The following is a 19,983-nucleotide window of genomic DNA, read 5'->3' as shown; positions in this document are numbered from 1 at the left end:
AGCTGGGCTTTAGTGGCGCAGTTTTGAAAAAACCGCGTGGGCTATATGACGCGATTTATCCAAAACCACGTAGTTTGATGTCGAAATTTTGATGTTGCTCCTAAAGTTGCTTAGTATTTTTTTGGTTTAGTGTTTTTTGTGTGCAAAATTTTGGTGTTTTTTTAGTAGCTCTCCTAAAAATAATCTTATCAAATATTAAAGTTTTGCCTTTGAAAAGTTTGGATGCCTATCTAATTCGTCACTTCGTGATTAAATGTCCATGTCGTCTGTCGATATAATCGACTTGAAGACTCTTGCGCATGTTTTTTTGTCTTCTCGGTAGAAATTCATGAAAGTTTTGTATAATATTATGTCTATATCCATAAGTTGAAGATCATCCTCTGAAAAGATAACAATTCCAATATCTTTGGGTTAGTTTGTAATAATACAAAGTTGGACATTTTTATGTCAAATAACGTTGGATGTTATAGTTTTTCAACATAAATTTATTTGTATAATCAACGAATGAAAAACGATTAAAAAATGTATTGAACTTTACAAGTTTTGACAATATGGGGACTAATTTTATTATTTTTTTTTTTGTCAATTTGGGGACCAAATTTTTTAATTTTTGCAATGTAGGGACATGTGTAACATGACATCTAAATTTCTCATATGGTGCTTTACAATTCAAATTAATTTCTATGGTCATGAGGTTGTAGCATGGTCATGAGGTTGTAGAATGTTAGCATGTGTATAACAATGTATGTAACTTGTGAATTATGAAACACTATGTGAGAAATTTAAACTATATGTGTAACTAGTTTTCGAACCCGTCCTACGAACGGGTGCCGTTTTATATTATATTATTTTGAAAAATATTTGCAACTATACAGAGCTATGAGATATAAATATTATATCAATCTTGCAACGTGAAAACCCCACCTATAAAAATAAAGAACCCTTTCGACTTTTTTTTTTGTTTTTTAATAATAGGCGTTTGATCAAAGTTTTTTTGAGAATGCCAAATGAGGCGAAGATCATATTGCACCTAGTTGAATAGCTAGGCATTCCCAATCATACGAATAAATATGTGGTAAACATTATTTTAAATGCAAAACTATATTTGTGTAGACATTTCAACTACATATAATACAACTATATTTCAAGGTTAGTTCAATACATTTGCATTAGTTTCGATTTCCGTTAATTATTTTTTTGAGATTAGTTAAATGTTGTTGTATCCGGTTTCGATTTTTAGTTAATTGTTTCGATGCATTTGCATCCAGTTTCCAATTTTTCATTAATTATTCATTGGGGTTAGTTTGATGTATTTGCATTCAATTTCTGATTTCCTGTTAATTATTTTTTGAGGTTAGTTCAATGCATTTTCATCCAGTTCATGATTTCCCGTTAATTTTTTTTTTGAAGTTAGTTCGATGTTCCCATTAATTATTCTTTAAAGTTAGTTCAATACATTTACATTCAGTTTTCGATTTTATATTAATTATTCTTTGAGATTAGTTCAATGCAGTTGCATCAAATTTCCAATTTTCTCGTTAATTATTCTTTGAGGTCATCCTGAAAAATATTATCTTTTGAAATTTGACCATGTATTGACAGCTGAGTTGTCAAAAGTTTAATTTCTTCCTTAGTATAATATAAACTCTTTTGATTAAATACACTTTCAAGTATCTTAAGGTGCATCTCGCTTTCTTGTAGACATAGCTACCTAGTAAAAAGAACTCAAAATCATGTTGTTGTGAAAGAGAAAATGTCGTTCATCATTATTTGTGAAGTTGCTAAGAGAACTTGAGATGGTGCTTTCTATATACCGGGGAGGTATTGAAAGAAGACTTGTAGAAAGAACACTTAGAAGTTCAAGAATTGGTCGCAGTTTTTTTCTCCTGATTTGAAGATGATATAAAGGAATCTCCTTATTGGAGGAGAGTCTCTCGCTGAAAGAAGACTTGTAGAAAGAATTCGAGAGTATGGGGTACTTAGAAGTTCAAGAATTGCTTGCAGTTTTTTTCTCCTGATTTGAAGATTAGTATATAAAGGAATCTCTTTGTGCCTGTAATATTTATTATTATAGATTAGGAAACTAAATTAGGACTCTTCAAAAGAGAAACATAATTAATTGGGACTCTTACTATTTAATTTTTTTTTTCTCACAGGTTGTTTCTCTTTTTTATCGACAGTTATTTCTCACATTTTTATTTAATCTTCCTGCCTTAATATTATGGAATATGGATGCTAAAGTGGCAAGAATACTTCCAGATGATCAGCCATGTCAAATTTTGAGTGGACATAAAAATCTTAAATGATTGGAACGCTCAATTTACCGTTAATCATCGTTATGGACTGCCATTAACGGCTTTATTATGCTATCTATATTTGTTGATCCCAGTTCTGCTCATTTAATCCTTCCTTCAATCTTAGTGTTCTTGTTCTCGCATTTATTCTACTTCCTTGCCTAATGACTAAGATTTGAGACAGCCTGATCCGCGGGATAAATATGCACTCTAGGTTATCGAAAAAATGCTAAGAGTTTTCGACAATAGCTAACTAAAAGTAACGAAATCTATAAAGAAGAATAATGAGTCAGGAGAATAGGCTGACTCATGGCTATTTAAAAAGTATAGGGACGCCACCACTTTCCCATTTCGTGGGCCCTCTTTGTTGAAGGAGAAAGTTTTGACCACCATTTGTTTAGTAGAATCATCTTAACAAACCCTGCATCACCATTGTTCAAAAACTTGGGCTCATTCTCCAGCTCCTTTCCAAAATGCCTATCAATCTTTGTCAGGAACTCTGAAAACTTGAGTGCAATGTGTGAAGTATGTAGTATTGCAGAGTAAAATAAATAAAATGCAAATACCTATGAGTGGAATAGGAGGATGAAGGCCATTACCTTTTTAAATAATGAAATAGAGCGTGGAAAATGTTTGTACGTATTATCTATGATGGTCCAATATCGCTAATTTTCAAAATCAAATTTACATAATAAGTAGAATGACACAGAACCTTAAGACTTTGAATATGTCTACACAATAAACAAAACTGATAGGAAACATTACAATATGATCACCATTAGATAGACAATTCTTTGTTCAATTGACAAAAAAAAACGTGCAATCCTGAAGACTTGCAACAAAAGTTTCTAAAGTCATTACATTTTCAACAAAAAAAAAAAATTGCTCTTGACATATTTCTGATTACTGCTACTGCCAGAGGAACAACACCTTTCAACCTTAAGCAAACTTAATATACCTTTGTTGTAGCTCTATATTACATTAAAACAAAATCTTACTGTTATCACTTGTGTTCAAGAACATAGTTTCAATGAAAAGAGCAACAATACCACTCTTTTTATTAAAAACATTGAAGGTTCCTTCACGTCAAATGAGTTTAAGCTTTATATGATATTTGAGCATGCTCAAGTCCTCCTTGTATAAGATCCCATAGGACTCCATGATTTGTAAGAATATTGCCTGAAATAAATTTCCATCCATGTTCATCAACTATTCTCGCCGGTGGTAAAACACTTAAAAAAAATGCAAAATGTATCATTAATATTAGATTCAACCATTTCCTTGTAAAGTCCTGAATTATTATTAAGGGTATTTTTGTAAATTTCATATTAAATCTAAGGCCGTTATGTAAATTGGTCGTCGGGTTTATTTTTCAAACGTACGTAACTGGATGAAACTTAACTCCGACTCATAAGTCACGTTAGGTAAGCGACCATAGGCGAAAATTTGACAAAATGCCGGTTAGCGGTTTCTGCGGTCGAAGCTGGCACGAGTTAACAGCTTACACGCTTGAGTGGGTTATTGTTATAGCCTGCGGTGAGATAGAATATATGAGATTAAATTTAGCGGGATGGGCCGGAAAAATAATCACGACGCGAAGTCAAATGACTTAGCGGTTAAGAGTGAATTAAGACTTTAAGTCTAATTGGGCATATTGGGCTTGGGCCTTAATAACCAAAAATCGGCCCAAACAAAAATCGCACCAACCGAAATCGCCAAACAAAAATCGCACCTTCTTCCCCAATTTTCGCACCTACTGAAACCCTAGGAGAGAGAAATTCGAATTCATCAAATTCCATCACTCCAAACCAACAATTCTTCACACTCAAACCTTAGAAACCTTAAACCCAAATGTGAGGATTCGAAATCACTTGGAATCGCGTCGTACCAAGGTAAAAAACGAGTTTAATTTCTTCCTAAATAGATATTTAAACTAAATTTCGATGGATTAGGGGTGTATGGATGGAAGATAATTGAAATGGGATGTTTGTAATGTCGACATGAAGTTGTTGGTGGAGATAGAGTGGAGGCGATTTTGATGGGAGAAATCTAGGGCGATTGCATTCTTTGATTCGGTAAGGATCTTGGCTATTCACTTTCGATTTTGAGCGGTTCATGCGGTTTATAATTGTTTAAGAGTAGATTAAGTAATGAAGCGATTGATAAGGAAGACAACATTAAATATTGCGAGAATTTAATGTGAATGGAATAGTGGAATTTGTTGTTGTTGTGAGTCGAGAAAAATCTTAATCGTTATTGGGGCGATATAATTGGCGTTTGTCGTGTGGGCAGCAAATGGCTCGAAATAGCCGTAGAGACCGTCGAATACTTGGTGCGAAATGGCTGTAGCTCTGTTAACGGTAGTTAGATAAAAATTTACCGAAACCAAATTAAGTAGTGTCGAGATTCTTCCGACTTACGTTATATAAAATTCTCGTTAGTTCGATAACTTCTAATGGTCGGCGATATATATATATATGATGTGTAGAGTAAATCTGAGGGATTCGGTTAAGCGGGCTCGATCGGTTAAGTGGGCTTGAGGAGAAGCGGAGCTTGCTAAGGTAGGAACCTACATCCCAATATATAGTCCGCTTATTTTCATACATGATTTGAATTGATTAAATTGGAAATAGATAGTTTGTGTATCAACCATGCATGTATATATGATATTCATGTTTTGCATTGTATTTCCTCGCTATAAACTATATATATAGATAGCTTTCGTGTGAAATGGGTTTTCTGTAAAATCGGGGTAGCGAGGGATTGTTTCTTTGTTAAAAGTGAAAAAAACTGGTTTTGGGAAAGGTTCGCGTCTCTTGTCTCAGGAAGGAGACAGAGAGATGGATTTTGAAATGCGGGTAAGAATTACCCGGGTGTTTGTAACTAGGTGGGAGGTTCTGGATTGTTCCCGTGATGGTTGTGTTATTTACGATGATTCGCCGTTTGGGAATCATCGGTTGTTATTTACTATGACTGGCCGTTTGGGAGTCATAGGTTATTCTACTCGATTTCGGGAAATCCATGAACTCACACCTATATAATCAACAGTTTTAAAAGAAAAACTAGATATGTAACTAGAGTATTTGAAAACAATCGGTAATACGAAGTATATATATATAGATATTACTATGTTTATCACGAGGGATGTAGAAAGGCGTGAATTCCTATAAAGAAGGAGGTTGTCGAAATTCTGGAGGCGGCGGGTTAAGCTATTTAGGATTCAACTGTGGTGTATACCTTTCGAGGTGGTGGGCCACCTTTAAAGGGATGCATCCTTTGGATGTAGTCCGGGAATTCCTTTTCTACTTTTCTAGATAACCATGTTTGTAACGTCGTTATTTGTATGGTGATTAGCTTGTGTGGGGTTACATGCTACCTCGATGAGGTTTTAGGCGGAGTGAGAGTTTAGTCCACTCTGGATGTGTCGAGGATCCCGGCAAAATCGTCGAACGGTTGACCACCGTAAGTTAGGTGACAGCCCGGTATGGGGGTCGTGGTCACAGGGGCCCTTTGAGCCCCTAAAAGCTTTGGGGATTTTGTGTGTCTGAATAACAACAACGGCATTTCATCTCCTGCCGGTAAAATCGAGGAAAACAACGGTGCATGGTTCACATTGGGAAATCTTGAACCGAGATTGCCTCGCGGACTGGGGTCGAAATACCGGTCGTCACCCATTTAATAGGATCGCGGCCGGTCACAATAGTTGTATGATGATTGTGAAAACTCTATTTTGAATATCAATGAAGCATGTCGAGATGATTTCTGCTAGTTAGTGATGTATATATACCTAGTCACAATATTTGAATACTATTATAGAAACCCTGCATGTTTTAAATGTTTTCTATAAGTAGACTATTTATTGGCTATGTGCGTTTCTACTGGGCATAGTTGTTTGCTCATCCTACTTAACATTTCAGACTAGCCAGTTGCAGAGGAGGCTTTTCCTAACCCTAGCGATGAGGGTTATGGGGATTTGGGAGGATTTCCTTACGCTTGACGAGAGACAGAGTCAAGTTTACATTTTGGGCTGTATAGAGATAAGCTAGGTTATTCTTTTGCTGTATATAATGAGCATAGCTCTTTTCTTTTGGTTGTTTAGTAAGAGGCTAGTTCATTTGGTTGTATATATGGTGAGCTAGGCCATTTTGATGTAATATTTTATGTATTTAAGTAGCAGTTATACTTACATAGTTGGTGGATGGGATTTGATGTTGTTGGAAGGTTGTAGTTAGGATTTCCGGGTTTATGACAAGGTTATGAACAGGTTTATAGCAGGTTTTAGGGTTTACGAATGTCGATCAAACAAAGGAAACTTCTGCCCGAAATCCGGTAGAATCGGGATAGGTGTCTGCCTCGAGATTCATTCCACGTCCTCGGGATGTGTGATGGGTCTCGGGGCGTGACATTCCTAAAGAAAAAAAAAAAGAATTTCTGGGCATCAAACTATGGCCAATTTCACATAGTGGGCAACCAACTTTTTTTTGTTAACACTTTGTGCATCCAACTTTTCAATTTTAACAATGTGGTGATTTTGTCAGTTTGCCATCCAAATTAACTTAACAGTTACTTATGTGGACATTAACACCAAAAAAAAAAAAAAAAATCCCAGTTTCTGAGATATTTTTTCTCAAACCAATCATAAAAATTGTAAATAGTGAAATATAAAAACACAAAACTAATAAGAGTTTTACTTGGATCTGACATACATTCTCAACAGCTATTAAAATGGGTGTCATCCAATGGCAACGCGATTGCATGTAAAACCTAATATAAAAAAATAAATAAATTAACCATGAAGAGATAAGAAGACAATGAAGGCATCTTACTTGATAGAATAGGAAGACATGATACGTTGATAGGCATGAATACATGGTGACAAAGAAGAGGTTGATCTTCCCAGAAAAATCACACCAAGAAAACCCACCTCTTGAACGAATTGATAACTGTATAACAATCCTTTTTTCTACAAAAACCAAAATAATAAATCACTGAAACAACACAAAAAATGAAAATCATGATGAGATATATCATCAATTACAGTCATCATATCATTACAAAATCTTGAATCAAAGCTGTCAATAGTCCAAACTATTTTCTAATACAATGAGATTTCACACCTAGCAAATCTTTCCTCTTCTTAGTTCTTAAAGTTGTGATCAAGAGAGAAGATAAATGATGTTAGTTGAAACTCAGAACTAAATCTCTTCTTCAAACTGTGATGAAAATTTGAGGGTGTGATGGCTTTTTTTACTTTCTTTTTTATAGAAGTGAGGAAGGTTTTGGACAGGGAAGAAAGGTTTTTTTATGCGACGAATTGTTTTTTCAGTGTGAGGAAGGTTTTTTCAATTTCGGGAGGTTGTTTCTAAGTTTAGTAAGCAATAAACCAAACAGTAAATTAAACAACGTAGCAATATAACCAAATTTCAAATGGTATTGGAGAAGAATATTAGACCTGTTACAAACCAAACAATAAATTAAACAACGTAGCAGTATAACCAAATTTCAAATGGTATTGGAGAAGAATATTAGACCTGTTACAGATCAAACAAACTATTTTCTAAAATCCATCAAAATAAACAGTGCTGCCGAGATATTTTTTCTCAAACACCGAGCAATGTGAAGATGGGAAGCTAGAAAGCCCCAAATACACCCGAATATAATAAAAGCATGAATTCAGAAGTGTACTTTCATATAAAGAAAACCCATACAAACTAAAATGGCGATTTTCATATAAAGAAAAACCGTACAAAGACCTAAAAAAATAAAAATGAAATGAATGACATAAAGGCATACCTTCAAACACTTGGAGAACTGTCGATATGGTCCATAATCACCACTAATACCAAAATTGACAGTTTTAGGGGTGCTTTCTTTTGGTGTCATGAACTGGGAGAACGAAAGTTACACTATTTCTCTTGGGACCTTGCATGCTCACCACTAAAAGGAGGAGGACTGGGTATAAAAGATATTCAAATTCAAAATTTTGCCTTGCTAGGCGCGCAAGAAAGCATGGGACCTGATTGAACCAACTTCACTATGGGCACGCCAGATGAAGATGAAATATTAACCTCCTCAAGACTTTATGAGAGCAACAGTACATAGAAGTGCTTCAAAAAGCTGGGAACTCATCCATTACCTTCAAAAACTCATGGCCCTTGGTCTCAATTGGAAAGTAGGTGATGGTCTTTCTATTAGAGTCTGGTTGGATGCTTGGGTGCTTGGGACACCTTCACCTCTCCCTCTCTTAGATCAACCACATAACTGCAACCTTGATTGGGTTAGTGACTTCATCGACCCTCTTACTAGACAATGGCGACAGGATTTGGTCCGTGCATTTTGGCCATCAGACTATGCTAAGATAATTCTTAGTATTTCTATTTCCTTAGATCTTGAACATGATCGTAGAATTTGGAGTCCGAACAAATATGGAATCTACACCGTCAAATCAGCATATAATAAGATGATGCACAGCCAGTGTGAATTTGATCATCTGCCACACTTACAATAAATGAAACAACAACAGCACATACCTTGTTTATTTGAAGCCAATTGTTTATACACTCATAGTGGTATGAGTGCTTGTATGAAAGCACCGTCAAGGTGTCTTCATCTTCATACTCCAACCAGCAAATAAATGACACATCTGTATATTACAACCATAATATCATAATCACATAAAAATTGTCTACTACTGACAACTAAGGACACGTGTTGTGCTTACTGCTTAGCGCTACCATCCTGATTGCTTTGAGCCTTATACGTTACTGAAGGCAAAGAGGCTATTGTATCTGTAGAAAGTCCTCTGCTTTCAATGCCAACAACTTCACCCAATGCAATAAGTTCCTATAAAGATAGAAGCAGATTATATTATGTAAACCACAGTGAAGCTCCTAATTTATAAAGCAACAACCTGATAAATTGGTCTACCTCATATGATAATTCATATGGATCAACCTCCTCCCACGTGTCCTAAAAACACAAAAAGATATATGATTCAGACATTAATGCAATGCAACCTAGGATTAAAGGGTTTTCACTAAAGATTAATGATATAAATCTACTGTGATATAGCCAAGTAACTCAAAAATGACCACTTAGAGTAGTAAAACAAATGTTATGGTCAGGGTGTTTGGCCTGAGTAGGGAGGTTACCTGAAGTCTATAAACTACATTTTGAGGCACCGGTAAAAACAAAAAAATGATGGCACAATATGGCAAAATAGAAAAACCACAATAACAACATGACTACGAAATCCAACTAATGCTTTTAATATAGTAAGACAATAGTCAGCTGCGTACGGCTTGTGGGCACAAATACTCTAAACAATGCAAATGGAAAAGTAGCAATGATACTGATTAAAAAACAATTGCAAGGAAAACCATATAACAACAAAATCATACGGTGTTGGTAGAAAAATAAATATTACGGGCAAAGTTTGCAGTTACATTTGTCTTAGATCACATCATTCGGCTGTTCAGGTGACCCATGACGAAGTATTATCAAACTGGGGTTGTTCATTGTCAAAGAGTAATCAGTGATTACTGGGTTTGGCTAATTAATTTCACTTTGTCAAAATAGCATTCATGGAATTTAATCTTTAGTTATTACTTATTAGTATATGTAAGAGTCGGCCCAAATTGAGCCTCTACGCATTTGATTAACTGTTTTCTACTTACTACTCTACTGCGATGAACTTGATGCCTAAATATTAGCAATGACAGACAGACAAACAACAAACATATAGTAAAACACACTCAGGTATCATAAAAATAAGACCAAAACAACCAGTCAACCATATAAAAATTGTAGCTGCAGATACCTGAGTTGCAAATACATATTGCATAATAGAGTGTGTTGACGATAAGATAGTGTTCACCATACAAAGGTAATACAAATTCCATACATATATCAAGTATAACTTGAGAATTCTATATTTGGAAGTTGTACTAACCACTAAGGGTGAATAATATCAAACTCAATTAAGTGTAGCAAAAGTACACATCAGAGCTAATACTTTACTATGCAGCCCACAAACTTATCATGAGTCTTGAATCTCATAATACATCAAAATCAAGGATAAGGAAAATTACTTGAGAGTTATCGTCATTGTTCTCAGTATCATCCGCAATCCCTATATAAAGCAAAAACAAAACAAACCCATAATTAAACAACTACTCAACACCTTCCATTATCATATGCTTATAAAAGGCAAGTCTAGAAACACTCACAACTGGTTATATCATTTACGCCAATAAAAGCCATCAATCTCACAACAAATTATCTCTCCTCAGCATCCTGAAGAGCTCTAGCAAATGCCTCGTCACTACTAAATGCAGACGGATCAAGCTCAACTATTTCTTCATTTTCCTCTTCTTCTAAATTCTCATGAACATCAAATGCATCTTCCTCTGCATCATGTTCTTGTAGCAGATTTCACACCTATTGAATCTTTTCTCTTGACATGTATATTGAGCCTTGGCTGTAAACATTGGTGGAAATGAATAAAGCTCAGAGATTCACCTTTATTAAATAATGATTTCATTAAAGCCTATAACCATGTGAAAGGAATCTATGACATCATTTTCACCGAGATGAATTTTTGCAAATCTATACAAACCCTTCTTAATTTCACGTGAAAGGCATTCAAAAGTTATAATGGCCATAGGCGGGAGAAAACATTTTGTTCGCTTTCACCGATACCATCTTGTGGCTTCATGGTATAATCTGAAGAACAATTGAAGGATAGGAACTTACCTTGGGTGTTAAGGTAGTGTTGAAAAGACTATCTCGTATAGTTGCAATCCCATTAACCCCATTCAGATTTCAAGAGAGTTATATTGCATGTCTAGAATTTTCATTCCGTGGGTGGTCAGCTTATTTGTTTTTGAACCCATTGAAATTATTATTATCCCTATTTAAATAAATATAATTCTACCACAAACTTAATAATTCCTCAAACATAGCGAAAAAGATAAACACAATTCAATGTTTTGTAAGGAAATTTTTCGTACCTGAACTCGGGTATCGAGGTTTGCAACTTATTAGGCTGATGATCGTGATGAAATTCTGTATCAGATTTATAAAAGTGACGAAGGTTTTGGACGGGGAAGAAAGGTTTTTTTTTTTTTTATGATATTTTCTTTTGGGTTTGGGTTTAAGTGTTTAACTCTATGAGGTCTACATAAAATCCCATTTTTCTCTCCACTTTTTTCGTAATCCCCCTGATTACGTGGATAACATCAGAGAGCTTGAAAAGGGACTGCTATTCCACTCCATGACTTGTTTGGACATGAAAGGAGTTCAAGCTAAGTTAACTCATTCAACTTTAATCACACATATATTACCGAAAGGAAGATACTAAAACTAATCAGACTAAGTTACGGAGAAAAACAATTAGCCAACAATTTAAATAGTGATTCTACATATAAAGACACCCGTATCACCATTTATTTAAATAATAACAAACCTCATGTGAAAAATTGTTGGATGGTCGTGCAATAAATACAATGTATTTGAGTTGAACCAATAAAGATGATGCACAAAACCATGTTGTATGTAAAATCACTGAACAATATACATACAAATTGCCTATGCTCTAATTCTAGTAGATTCATAGGGTCTTTAGCCATGTAAATTACATACCTTAGATTGTACATCCACTCTATTAGTCCTAATTGAATCAAGATTCGGTGTTAATAGTCCAATGTATTTTCCTCCAAAGAATTGTTGTCACACTGCAATCACTTACTAAGCATTAATTTAATCCTTTCTAATGGCCAATATCCTGATAAAAGGATTGAGAATGAGAAGGTGATCAAAAAGCAGAGACATGAGAAATAACAACAGTTTAATATAGTAACCGATTTTCCTTACCAAAATACAATAACCATTTTCTACTATGACTAATCATTGGAGAGTTCAATTGATCCAATTGTGATTACCTTAGATAACCCGAATTGCTGGTCCAGTCTTATTTTTATTGAGTGAGACTGCAATGAAAATCTAATTAATCAGTTCAATACAAATACGAACTAAAAAGAAATTTAAATAAATAAATAATCATCGGCATAAGCAGAGGCGGATTGAGAGAAGGCACATGTGTGAGTATGTGACTGAGAATAACACCTGTTATTTAGAATAGAGACTTGAAGTGAACACTCCTAACTCGTAAGGAGAGGGGTGGTATTGTATCATCGGGTGGGAGAACTTCGATACCGATACCCGACTTCAAATTCGATACCGATACTGGGGGCGACTTCGATTCCTCCTTGATCTAAATCTCAAACTCCCAAAAACAGCAACACCCAATTTTGATACTGAATAACACCCCAACAAACTGAGATCGATACCAAATTTTCGATATCGAGACCAACCAACCCAACCCAACCCAACTTAACATAACGCAGTCAACAACCCATTTTCGATATCGATACCAATCAATTCTAACAACTGAAGTTCGATATCAAGCACCCATTTAAACTTTTGATACCGATACAGATAAAAACCTGGGACGACATCAAAAATTTAGACGATACCGATACTGGGGGCGACTTGCCATGGTTGATGTTCAGAAAGACCAAGAAGGATGCCGATACTGATATCAACAGCAGTCCAAACTCCAAAGATGGGATCAATGTAGTAGCAACCTCATTATTTCATAACTGATATCGAGCCGTCAAGATAAGTTTCTTGAACTCCTTAAATTCAGTTTCATTTAAACAACCCCAAATTATTTTTTACAAATTGCAATTTCATTCTATCAATTGATTTATGGGGTTCTTGGTACATGATGTTTAAGGGTTAACACGTTTTTGAAATTTTTGTGGTATCGGATGGATTGTGATAGTTGGTTTGAAGAAATAAGTTAAAGATAACCGATATTGGGGTGACATCCTCTTAGCTGATATAGAATGAATGGTAAGTTCTGTTTAATGGCGAAGAGTAAGAGATGGGTTGGCCGTTCTTCTTTGTAGAGAGAAAGATGGGTTTGCATTTTTGTTGCCGGTAAACTTACTTTCATTTGTTCGTCCTCATTTTTAGGAAACATAATTAAGTGGGACTCTTAGTTTTCGCAGTTTTTTTCTCCTGATTTTTCGTAATTAGTATGGACACGTGGACACTCTACCAACGCTTCCTCAATTGAGGAGGGGAGAGCTATAATATATATATATAAATTAGTCCCCACATCCCAAAAATTAAAAAATTTGATTCCCAAATTACCGGAAAAAAAATTTTAGTCCCCATATTGTCAAAACTTATAAAGTTCGATACCCTTTTTAATCGTTTTTCGTATAATCAAAAGTTGGAGAAGGCAGACTCCATTTACGTTACAAAATGATAAAGATGGTCATGGATTACTTACTTCAGGTTTTAATGTTGATTAACTCGGTAATAAGTTGTTGTCTGGGTTGAAGTAAACGTGAGGGCACTGTCCACGTACTACACGGAAGCGTGTCAAGAGATACAGTATAGGTGTGTCCGTCTGTGTGTTTACTGGACTTTTTCCTGCCGGTAGGTAAGTTTGAACTGGAGAAGAAACACTATGCATACGCGGAAAACCTTTCTATTTGTCGTATTTTGCTAACACCTTCGTCGTTGGGACTTTGGGACAATTGATGAACGCAGGTGAACTTCTACTGATGTTTGCTTCTGCTCATAGTGGGGATTAAAGCATGCATTATTGGCTTATTGCATTAATGAGTAAGAATTTTGACTTCTATTACGAAGAACATAATTATTATTATGACAGCCTATTGACATCGTTAACAATGACCCCCTATAGAATTGCACGATTGCAATTTGCAATTTACACCGGCGAACACGATCCATAGGCTCTATTTTAAATATTTTTGGTAAAGACTAGTTATGCTAATTGCTAATATCTCGTCTCATGGGCAACTGACAACTTAACAAGAGTTTTTTTACTTCTTGTCTGAGGTCTAAAATAAACTTCCGTCGGCTCGTAGCACGGTAGCAGTGGGTTGCTGACTTGCTTCAAATAATTCCAAGTCAATGGCATTTCATTAGGCCTCCTAATCATAACCTCTATGGCTCTATATACTTCTGTAGTTGTCGCTGCAATGACCTTTGAGTCATCAAATCATCATTCCTTTTTCTTTTGATAAAGATAACTTTTCAAATCATTATTCCTCAATAAAATTTCTATTTATCAATTATGATTTATCCAGCATCTATCTTTTCTATCTGAAAAGACTCGGAGTCCCCTAATAACACAGGGTCTTACACTAGCCAGTAACACAAGCAAATACCATACTGGCACACGGAAAATATAATTTGATACCGCGAAATATAATTTGATACCGCCTTGAGAACATCATCAATACGCTATTAAAAAAAAATTGTGATACATCAGCATTTTAATTGGGTTAAAATTGTTAAAAGTAGTTTATGTACCAATATATTTTTTCGATATTTTCAATTTCTGTTTCGGACAGCAGAATTTGTACTGTGCATTTCAATTTTTTATTAAAAAAAAAAAACAAACATTCAATCGGGAATAGTTGTCCCATCTGTTCTTAATTTTTTTACTAAAAAAAAAATCAAAACATTAAAACGGCAAAACTTGATCTGTTCAAAAAATTCAAAAAATAATAATGAATTTTTTTTATTACAGCTATTTTAATTTTTTATTAAAAAAAATCTAGACTGCAAAAGTTGAAACCACCATAAAAGCATTGTCAACACGCTACTAAAAAAAATTACAACACATCATCATTTTAGCTCGGTCAAAATTGTTAAAACCAGTTTATATACCAATGTATTTTTTTCGATATTTTCAGTTTCTATTTCGGACATCAAAACTTGTCCCGTGCATTTCCATTTTTTTTTTTAAAAAAAAAAAAAACATTCAAACGGGAATAGTTGTCCCGTCTATCCCTATTTTTTTTACTAAAAAAAAATCAAAACATTAAAACGGCAAAACTTGACCGGTTCAAAAAATTCAAAAAATGATGATTAAATTTTTTATTACATCCGTTTTAATTTTTAATAAAAAAAATTGAAAAATTTATAGACAACAAAAGTTTACCCATCCAACATCTGGACGGCTAAAGTTGTCCTATGCGAGTGGCTGCTAAATTTCTGAGTATTTTGGTCAATAATTTAACAATTGTTGAGATAAAAACAGGTGTTTGGTAGCACGTTGGTGAACAAAATTGCCAAAAAAAATTGCTACATGTCATATTATAAATGGAATATAGCAACACGTTAATAATGCTCTAACAAACAAAAAAATATGACAAAAAAATAGAAATTGCATGAAAGTAACATCTGCCACTACCAGATTGAGCACTATCTTCTCCACATTCTCTCCTCTCTTATTGTACTTCTCTCTATCATTATTTTTGTTATAGTGGCAATCTCTCTTTTTTTCTTTATTATTCTATCAGACAATAACATTTAATTGGAACAAAATGCAACAAGTTTACACTCCAATTTATTAATTTAATATATTTTCTAGTTTCAATTTAGAACTTAGCAATTTTATTTGGAATTAAACGAATTATTTTAAATATTTTGATCTAAAACCCAATTGATTTGAAATTCTCACATTAAATACCCAAATCTTTGTTCTAAGATCACAAAATTTCATAATGGTGGGTTAGAGAGTAAAAAGTGATGGGAAAGAAGAAGAAAATAAAAAAGAAAATAAACAAGAGAAGAAGAGATGAAGGAAAGGAAAACGATTGTGGCAGCGGAACAGCTAATTGGTGTCTTAGTGGTAGCTGGTGGTCATGGTCTTGTGGAGAAGGAGGCTCTTTTTATTGGTTTACCAATTTATTAAGTTCATTAGGTTGTCCTCTACTTGGGCTGGTTCCATTGGCATGTGCTACACTTTGAGTGTCACACCTTGTGTTACACTACAATTTCCCATTTGAAAAAGAGAGGCAATAAATAACTTCAAGTTTGTAAATCATGCATTCGTGCACACTGCAAGATGGCCTTCACTGTGAGATCCCAGTCCCACCAACAAAGAAAAAGCAAAACAGTGCTGGGAAGGTGTCTAAAACTTAATAGAATGTCTAGAAAGCAGACACACTTTTTCTAAAGGAGATATATGGTGATCGGGACAGGTTGTTCAGCTAAATGAATATATCGTCACTTTTTGAACCTTTCTTTAATAATCCTTTAATATATCTTGTTACGCTTACGTATAATATTTCAGCTTCCTTACGAAATGCAACGTCAAGATGGGAAGATACCCACATCCATAAGCTTTACAAGGTCAAACGACAATATAATCTAAAAACAAGAAATTACGGAATGCAATCCTCATTTCCCAACTGAATACTCTAGGAATTCGGATATAAAAGACTAAAATGAGCGCAAAGAACTGGGTTCATGTCTAATTGGCCAAACATGTGGGGGCATGCCTAAAGACCTAAGGAGTAAAGACTCTTGATTCTAATGTGATATATAGCAAAATGCAGCTTCTGACAGCATGAAGATCTTGGTCCTTACATGACTTTAAGTCTTTAATCTTGTCCTCCTGGATGAATTAAGTAAAATAAAATTAAAAAAAAAAAACACAACGCAAAAAGGTTCACTTCAGCCAAATTGAGAAATGCACCATACAATAAAACATACACAGACAGTCATTGTGTCATTTCAAGCGAAGGAACCAGTAGGATTTTAAAACCTGGTAGGGATAGCCTGGCTGGATCCTCGTACATATATCTCGCAAGAGAAAATTGGGGAGGCCCATGATCCTGTTGAATGGAACAGTTAGTGACTGAAGTAGTGAACAACTCTCATCATCATCAACTCTACATGGATCATCCCTTTGCTAGTCTTCTATTATAGTTCTCCGAGGGAAAAATGGTATAAACTGAAAAGCCATGCCTCATAATCACAACACTGGAACTGAGATATACGTACCCCACTCCCCCTTATAAAATCCAATCTGCTCTAAAACCAGTGGAGTTCTCCAACTTTTCCATTAATCAGCTTAAACAATACTCCTCAACAGTTTTCATATTTTTTTACCTCTGAGTTAACTGACAAAGTGTCTGATCTTAGTATCGTCTTGTCCTACCCATGTGCCACTGCCACCGCTACTAGCTACAGCGCACTACTACTCCCAACAGCTGCACCAATATCACCATCACCATTACTAGAAGTAGCAGCACTTTCATATGGAATATCCCCACTTCCTGCTACCCCACCATCCATCTGAATCTGGGGCCTCCCATAACCATCCATGTACGTGCCACCACCTTGAACTGAAGGTGGATATGAAGAATCTGGTATTGTATATGGGGCCCCATATGGTTGCGGTGCTGTAAATAAAATTGTAAAACACACATTTTACAGAGGAATAGAAAGATGATTTCACTAAATAAAGCCAGTAACTATCCTTTTTTCCCCAATAAGTAGTTATACATGTTTATAGGGAGAGAAGTACCGTGTGCTCTGTTCTCTGCATTCAACACATCAGCACGAAGCTTTGACACCTCCCTAGCCATCGATACCAAGTTCTTCTCCATTCCATGCAATTGCTCCACTTTCTCCACATTCAAACCTTTTTCATATTCAAAAGCAGCCCTTTTCCAGTAGAAAGAAATTAGAGACTTCATATCGGGGAGGACCAGTTTTCGCAGTATGAGAATAACAAAAGTAAAATATCAGAGGATCTACAAAATCGAGTAATAGGCACACAATGATGCGATTTGATTGCTCATGCCATTTACTACATGATTTGTAAGGATGACGTGATCAATGAGTTACTTCACAACTGTGTACAGAAACGGTTTAAGATTTTTTAATTCATGACCTGTAAATAAAATTTAACAATCAAGACAGGATCATCACTTACTCACCGTAACCTATGGTACTCTTGTCTCAACTTGTTAACCTCGGAATGCAAATCAGGTAATTGTTCAACCTCCTCATGAGCTTTCTGCAATTCCTGAGTGGCCTGTTGAATTTCAGTAGCAAGCCCTTGTCTGGTAGTAATTAAGCTCTGTGCTTCCTTGTGTGCCTGTTGCACATCTTTCTTCATACTCTCACCAGCCTGAATGTCCACCTCCATTTTCCTAATTTTTTCTAACAACAATCTAATTTGGATATCACTCTCCGTTTGGATGCTCCCTATATGTGCCTGAATTCGCTGCACTTCCTGTTGAGTGGCAAGAAGCTCCTTGCGCAGATTCACTTGAGTGGCACCCAACTTTTGGTTTTCCCTTGTGAGTCTATCCATCTCTGCAACCTGCACAGCTATCTTGTTCTCCATGTGTTCTGGAGGCTGTGGACCATGGCGCAACATACTGGTGTTTGCACAGAACGGCCCTGAAAAGCTGATGGAATCTGTCCTCTAGAGATCAGTGTCTTAAGAAGATCTCAGGCCTTGAAGAGAACTAACACAGTTCAGAAATGAACTAGTCTAGAGGTGCAAATACGTGCTCCTGATTTCCTGAATAAATTGCATGCCTCAAAATAAGTAAAAGGACTTGAGTGAATCTAGATATACTACAAAGAATCCTAAACAAGTTTTAAATGCAGACATTATTCCTTGTTACCAGCCACAAATTTAATCTAATTGAAACATCATTAAAAATCCAAAATTATTCAAGGTAAAGAGAAAAGAAAAGGAAAAATCTGACTACAAGCAAATTCCAAAGAACCTTTGGCTACATGTGTGATGTATCCAAATACACCAAGAGTAAATATATAAACAGAACTCTATCCACCTCTTTAATAGCACCAGATTGAAGATGCAACAAATGATTTGGATAAGTCTTAATATAAGCCGGCTTACCATTCAAAATACCACCATTATCTGATCCCCAGTTCCCCACAAACTTTAAAATACTGCATATAAAACCATAGCATGGATGAGTCTTCATCTCTTCTGTGCACCAAGAGAATAGGGAAGGGTCATATCTTGACACACGCGATTGTAGAACTCGTCACTATTTGCACTGGACAATCTATTCCAGCCCCAACAGGATGCGGTAGGCCTCTAACTCTACTAAAGGAGACATCACAATGCAGTGATTTATTGTCTCCTCCACATTGCAAAAGCTGCGCTTACGTGGAATGTAAATCAAATTCTGAGGGTTCTACACAAACAACAGCTCAACTGGATTTTAGATGGAAGAGACTTTTTCACGCCAACTTGGAAGGAAAAGCACGATGTCTTAAGTTATAGGCATACTACTAATTGCTCTGAGCAGAAAAAAGGGGTAAGAGGCAATACTCAGTATCCTGGCAAGACTCAGTCAGGACAGAGTCCTTGTCAACCCATATCAAACAAAATCCGGCAAGTCAATATGCACATACCTAAGTCAACCATATGTATCCAAAAAGAATCTATAAAGTAGAGAAAATTAGTATTATATACTTCCTTTCCAAAACAATAGAATCAAGTGTGAGATGGTAGAAGATATCGTATATAAAAACAAGTCAATCTTAAGATTATGATCAACAAAAGCACTTAGTGAAAAGCGTAGCAAAATAAAAATTAATTTTGAGAGATAGGGGGGACTAATTTTCACCTTACTGGCTAAGACCCACTTGTTTAGTCTTTAGTTGTCTTTGTACGTGTTTACAGAGAAGAGTTCCGTAAGGACTGCTCAGTTGGAGGTGCTCTAACCTCTAAGAAGAAGAAACCTAACCTCAAATTCTTGTAATTTTAAATTCATACCTGAGACAAATTGCATCACTACTT

At 35.4% G+C, this 19,983-nt stretch overlaps 1 protein-coding gene and 1 long non-coding RNA gene across 7 annotated transcripts; both read right to left on the bottom strand.

Annotated features, from left to right (window-relative positions):
* Window positions 1-9,808: 9,808 nt before the first annotated feature.
* On the bottom strand, window positions 9,809-12,012 carry LOC147509635 (uncharacterized). Its single transcript, XR_015218544.1, has 3 exons — window positions 11,937-12,012; window positions 10,523-10,773; window positions 9,809-10,425 (listed from the first exon to the last, which is right to left on the bottom strand). It is a non-coding gene; the product is annotated as an uncharacterized LOC147509635 (long non-coding RNA).
* A 4,480-nt stretch (window positions 12,013-16,492) lies between these two features.
* LOC147509634 (protein FLX-like 2) lies at window positions 16,493-19,950 on the bottom strand. 6 transcript variants are annotated; one of them, XR_015218540.1, is made up of 5 exons: window positions 19,811-19,950; window positions 18,134-18,726; window positions 17,719-17,858; window positions 16,902-17,593; window positions 16,493-16,803 (listed from the first exon to the last, which is right to left on the bottom strand). XR_015218540.1 is itself a non-coding variant. In XM_086601910.1 (5 exons), the coding sequence occupies exons 3-5, from the start codon at window positions 18,577-18,579 to the stop codon at window positions 17,376-17,378; spliced, it is 804 nt and encodes a 267-aa protein (XP_086458036.1). In that variant the 5' UTR covers window positions 18,580-18,726; window positions 19,072-19,124; window positions 19,811-19,949; the 3' UTR covers window positions 16,713-17,375. The 6 variants fall into 6 exon arrangements, 3 of the variants coding, with proteins under 3 accessions (XP_086458036.1, XP_086458034.1, XP_086458035.1); XR_015218541.1 differs by having other exon boundaries at window positions 16,954-17,593; XR_015218542.1 differs by lacking the exon at window positions 19,811-19,950 and adding an exon at window positions 19,072-19,210.
* Between the last annotated feature and the right edge of the window lie 33 nt (window positions 19,951-19,983).

This window comes from Coptis chinensis, chromosome 3 (genome assembly GCF_015680905.1).
Source record: "Coptis chinensis isolate HL-2020 chromosome 3, ASM1568090v1, whole genome shotgun sequence".
Lineage (NCBI taxonomy): Eukaryota > Viridiplantae > Streptophyta > Magnoliopsida > Ranunculales > Ranunculaceae > Coptis > Coptis chinensis.
Note: the sequence above shows the minus strand (reverse complement) of the source record. Positions and strands in the feature narration are given on the sequence as shown.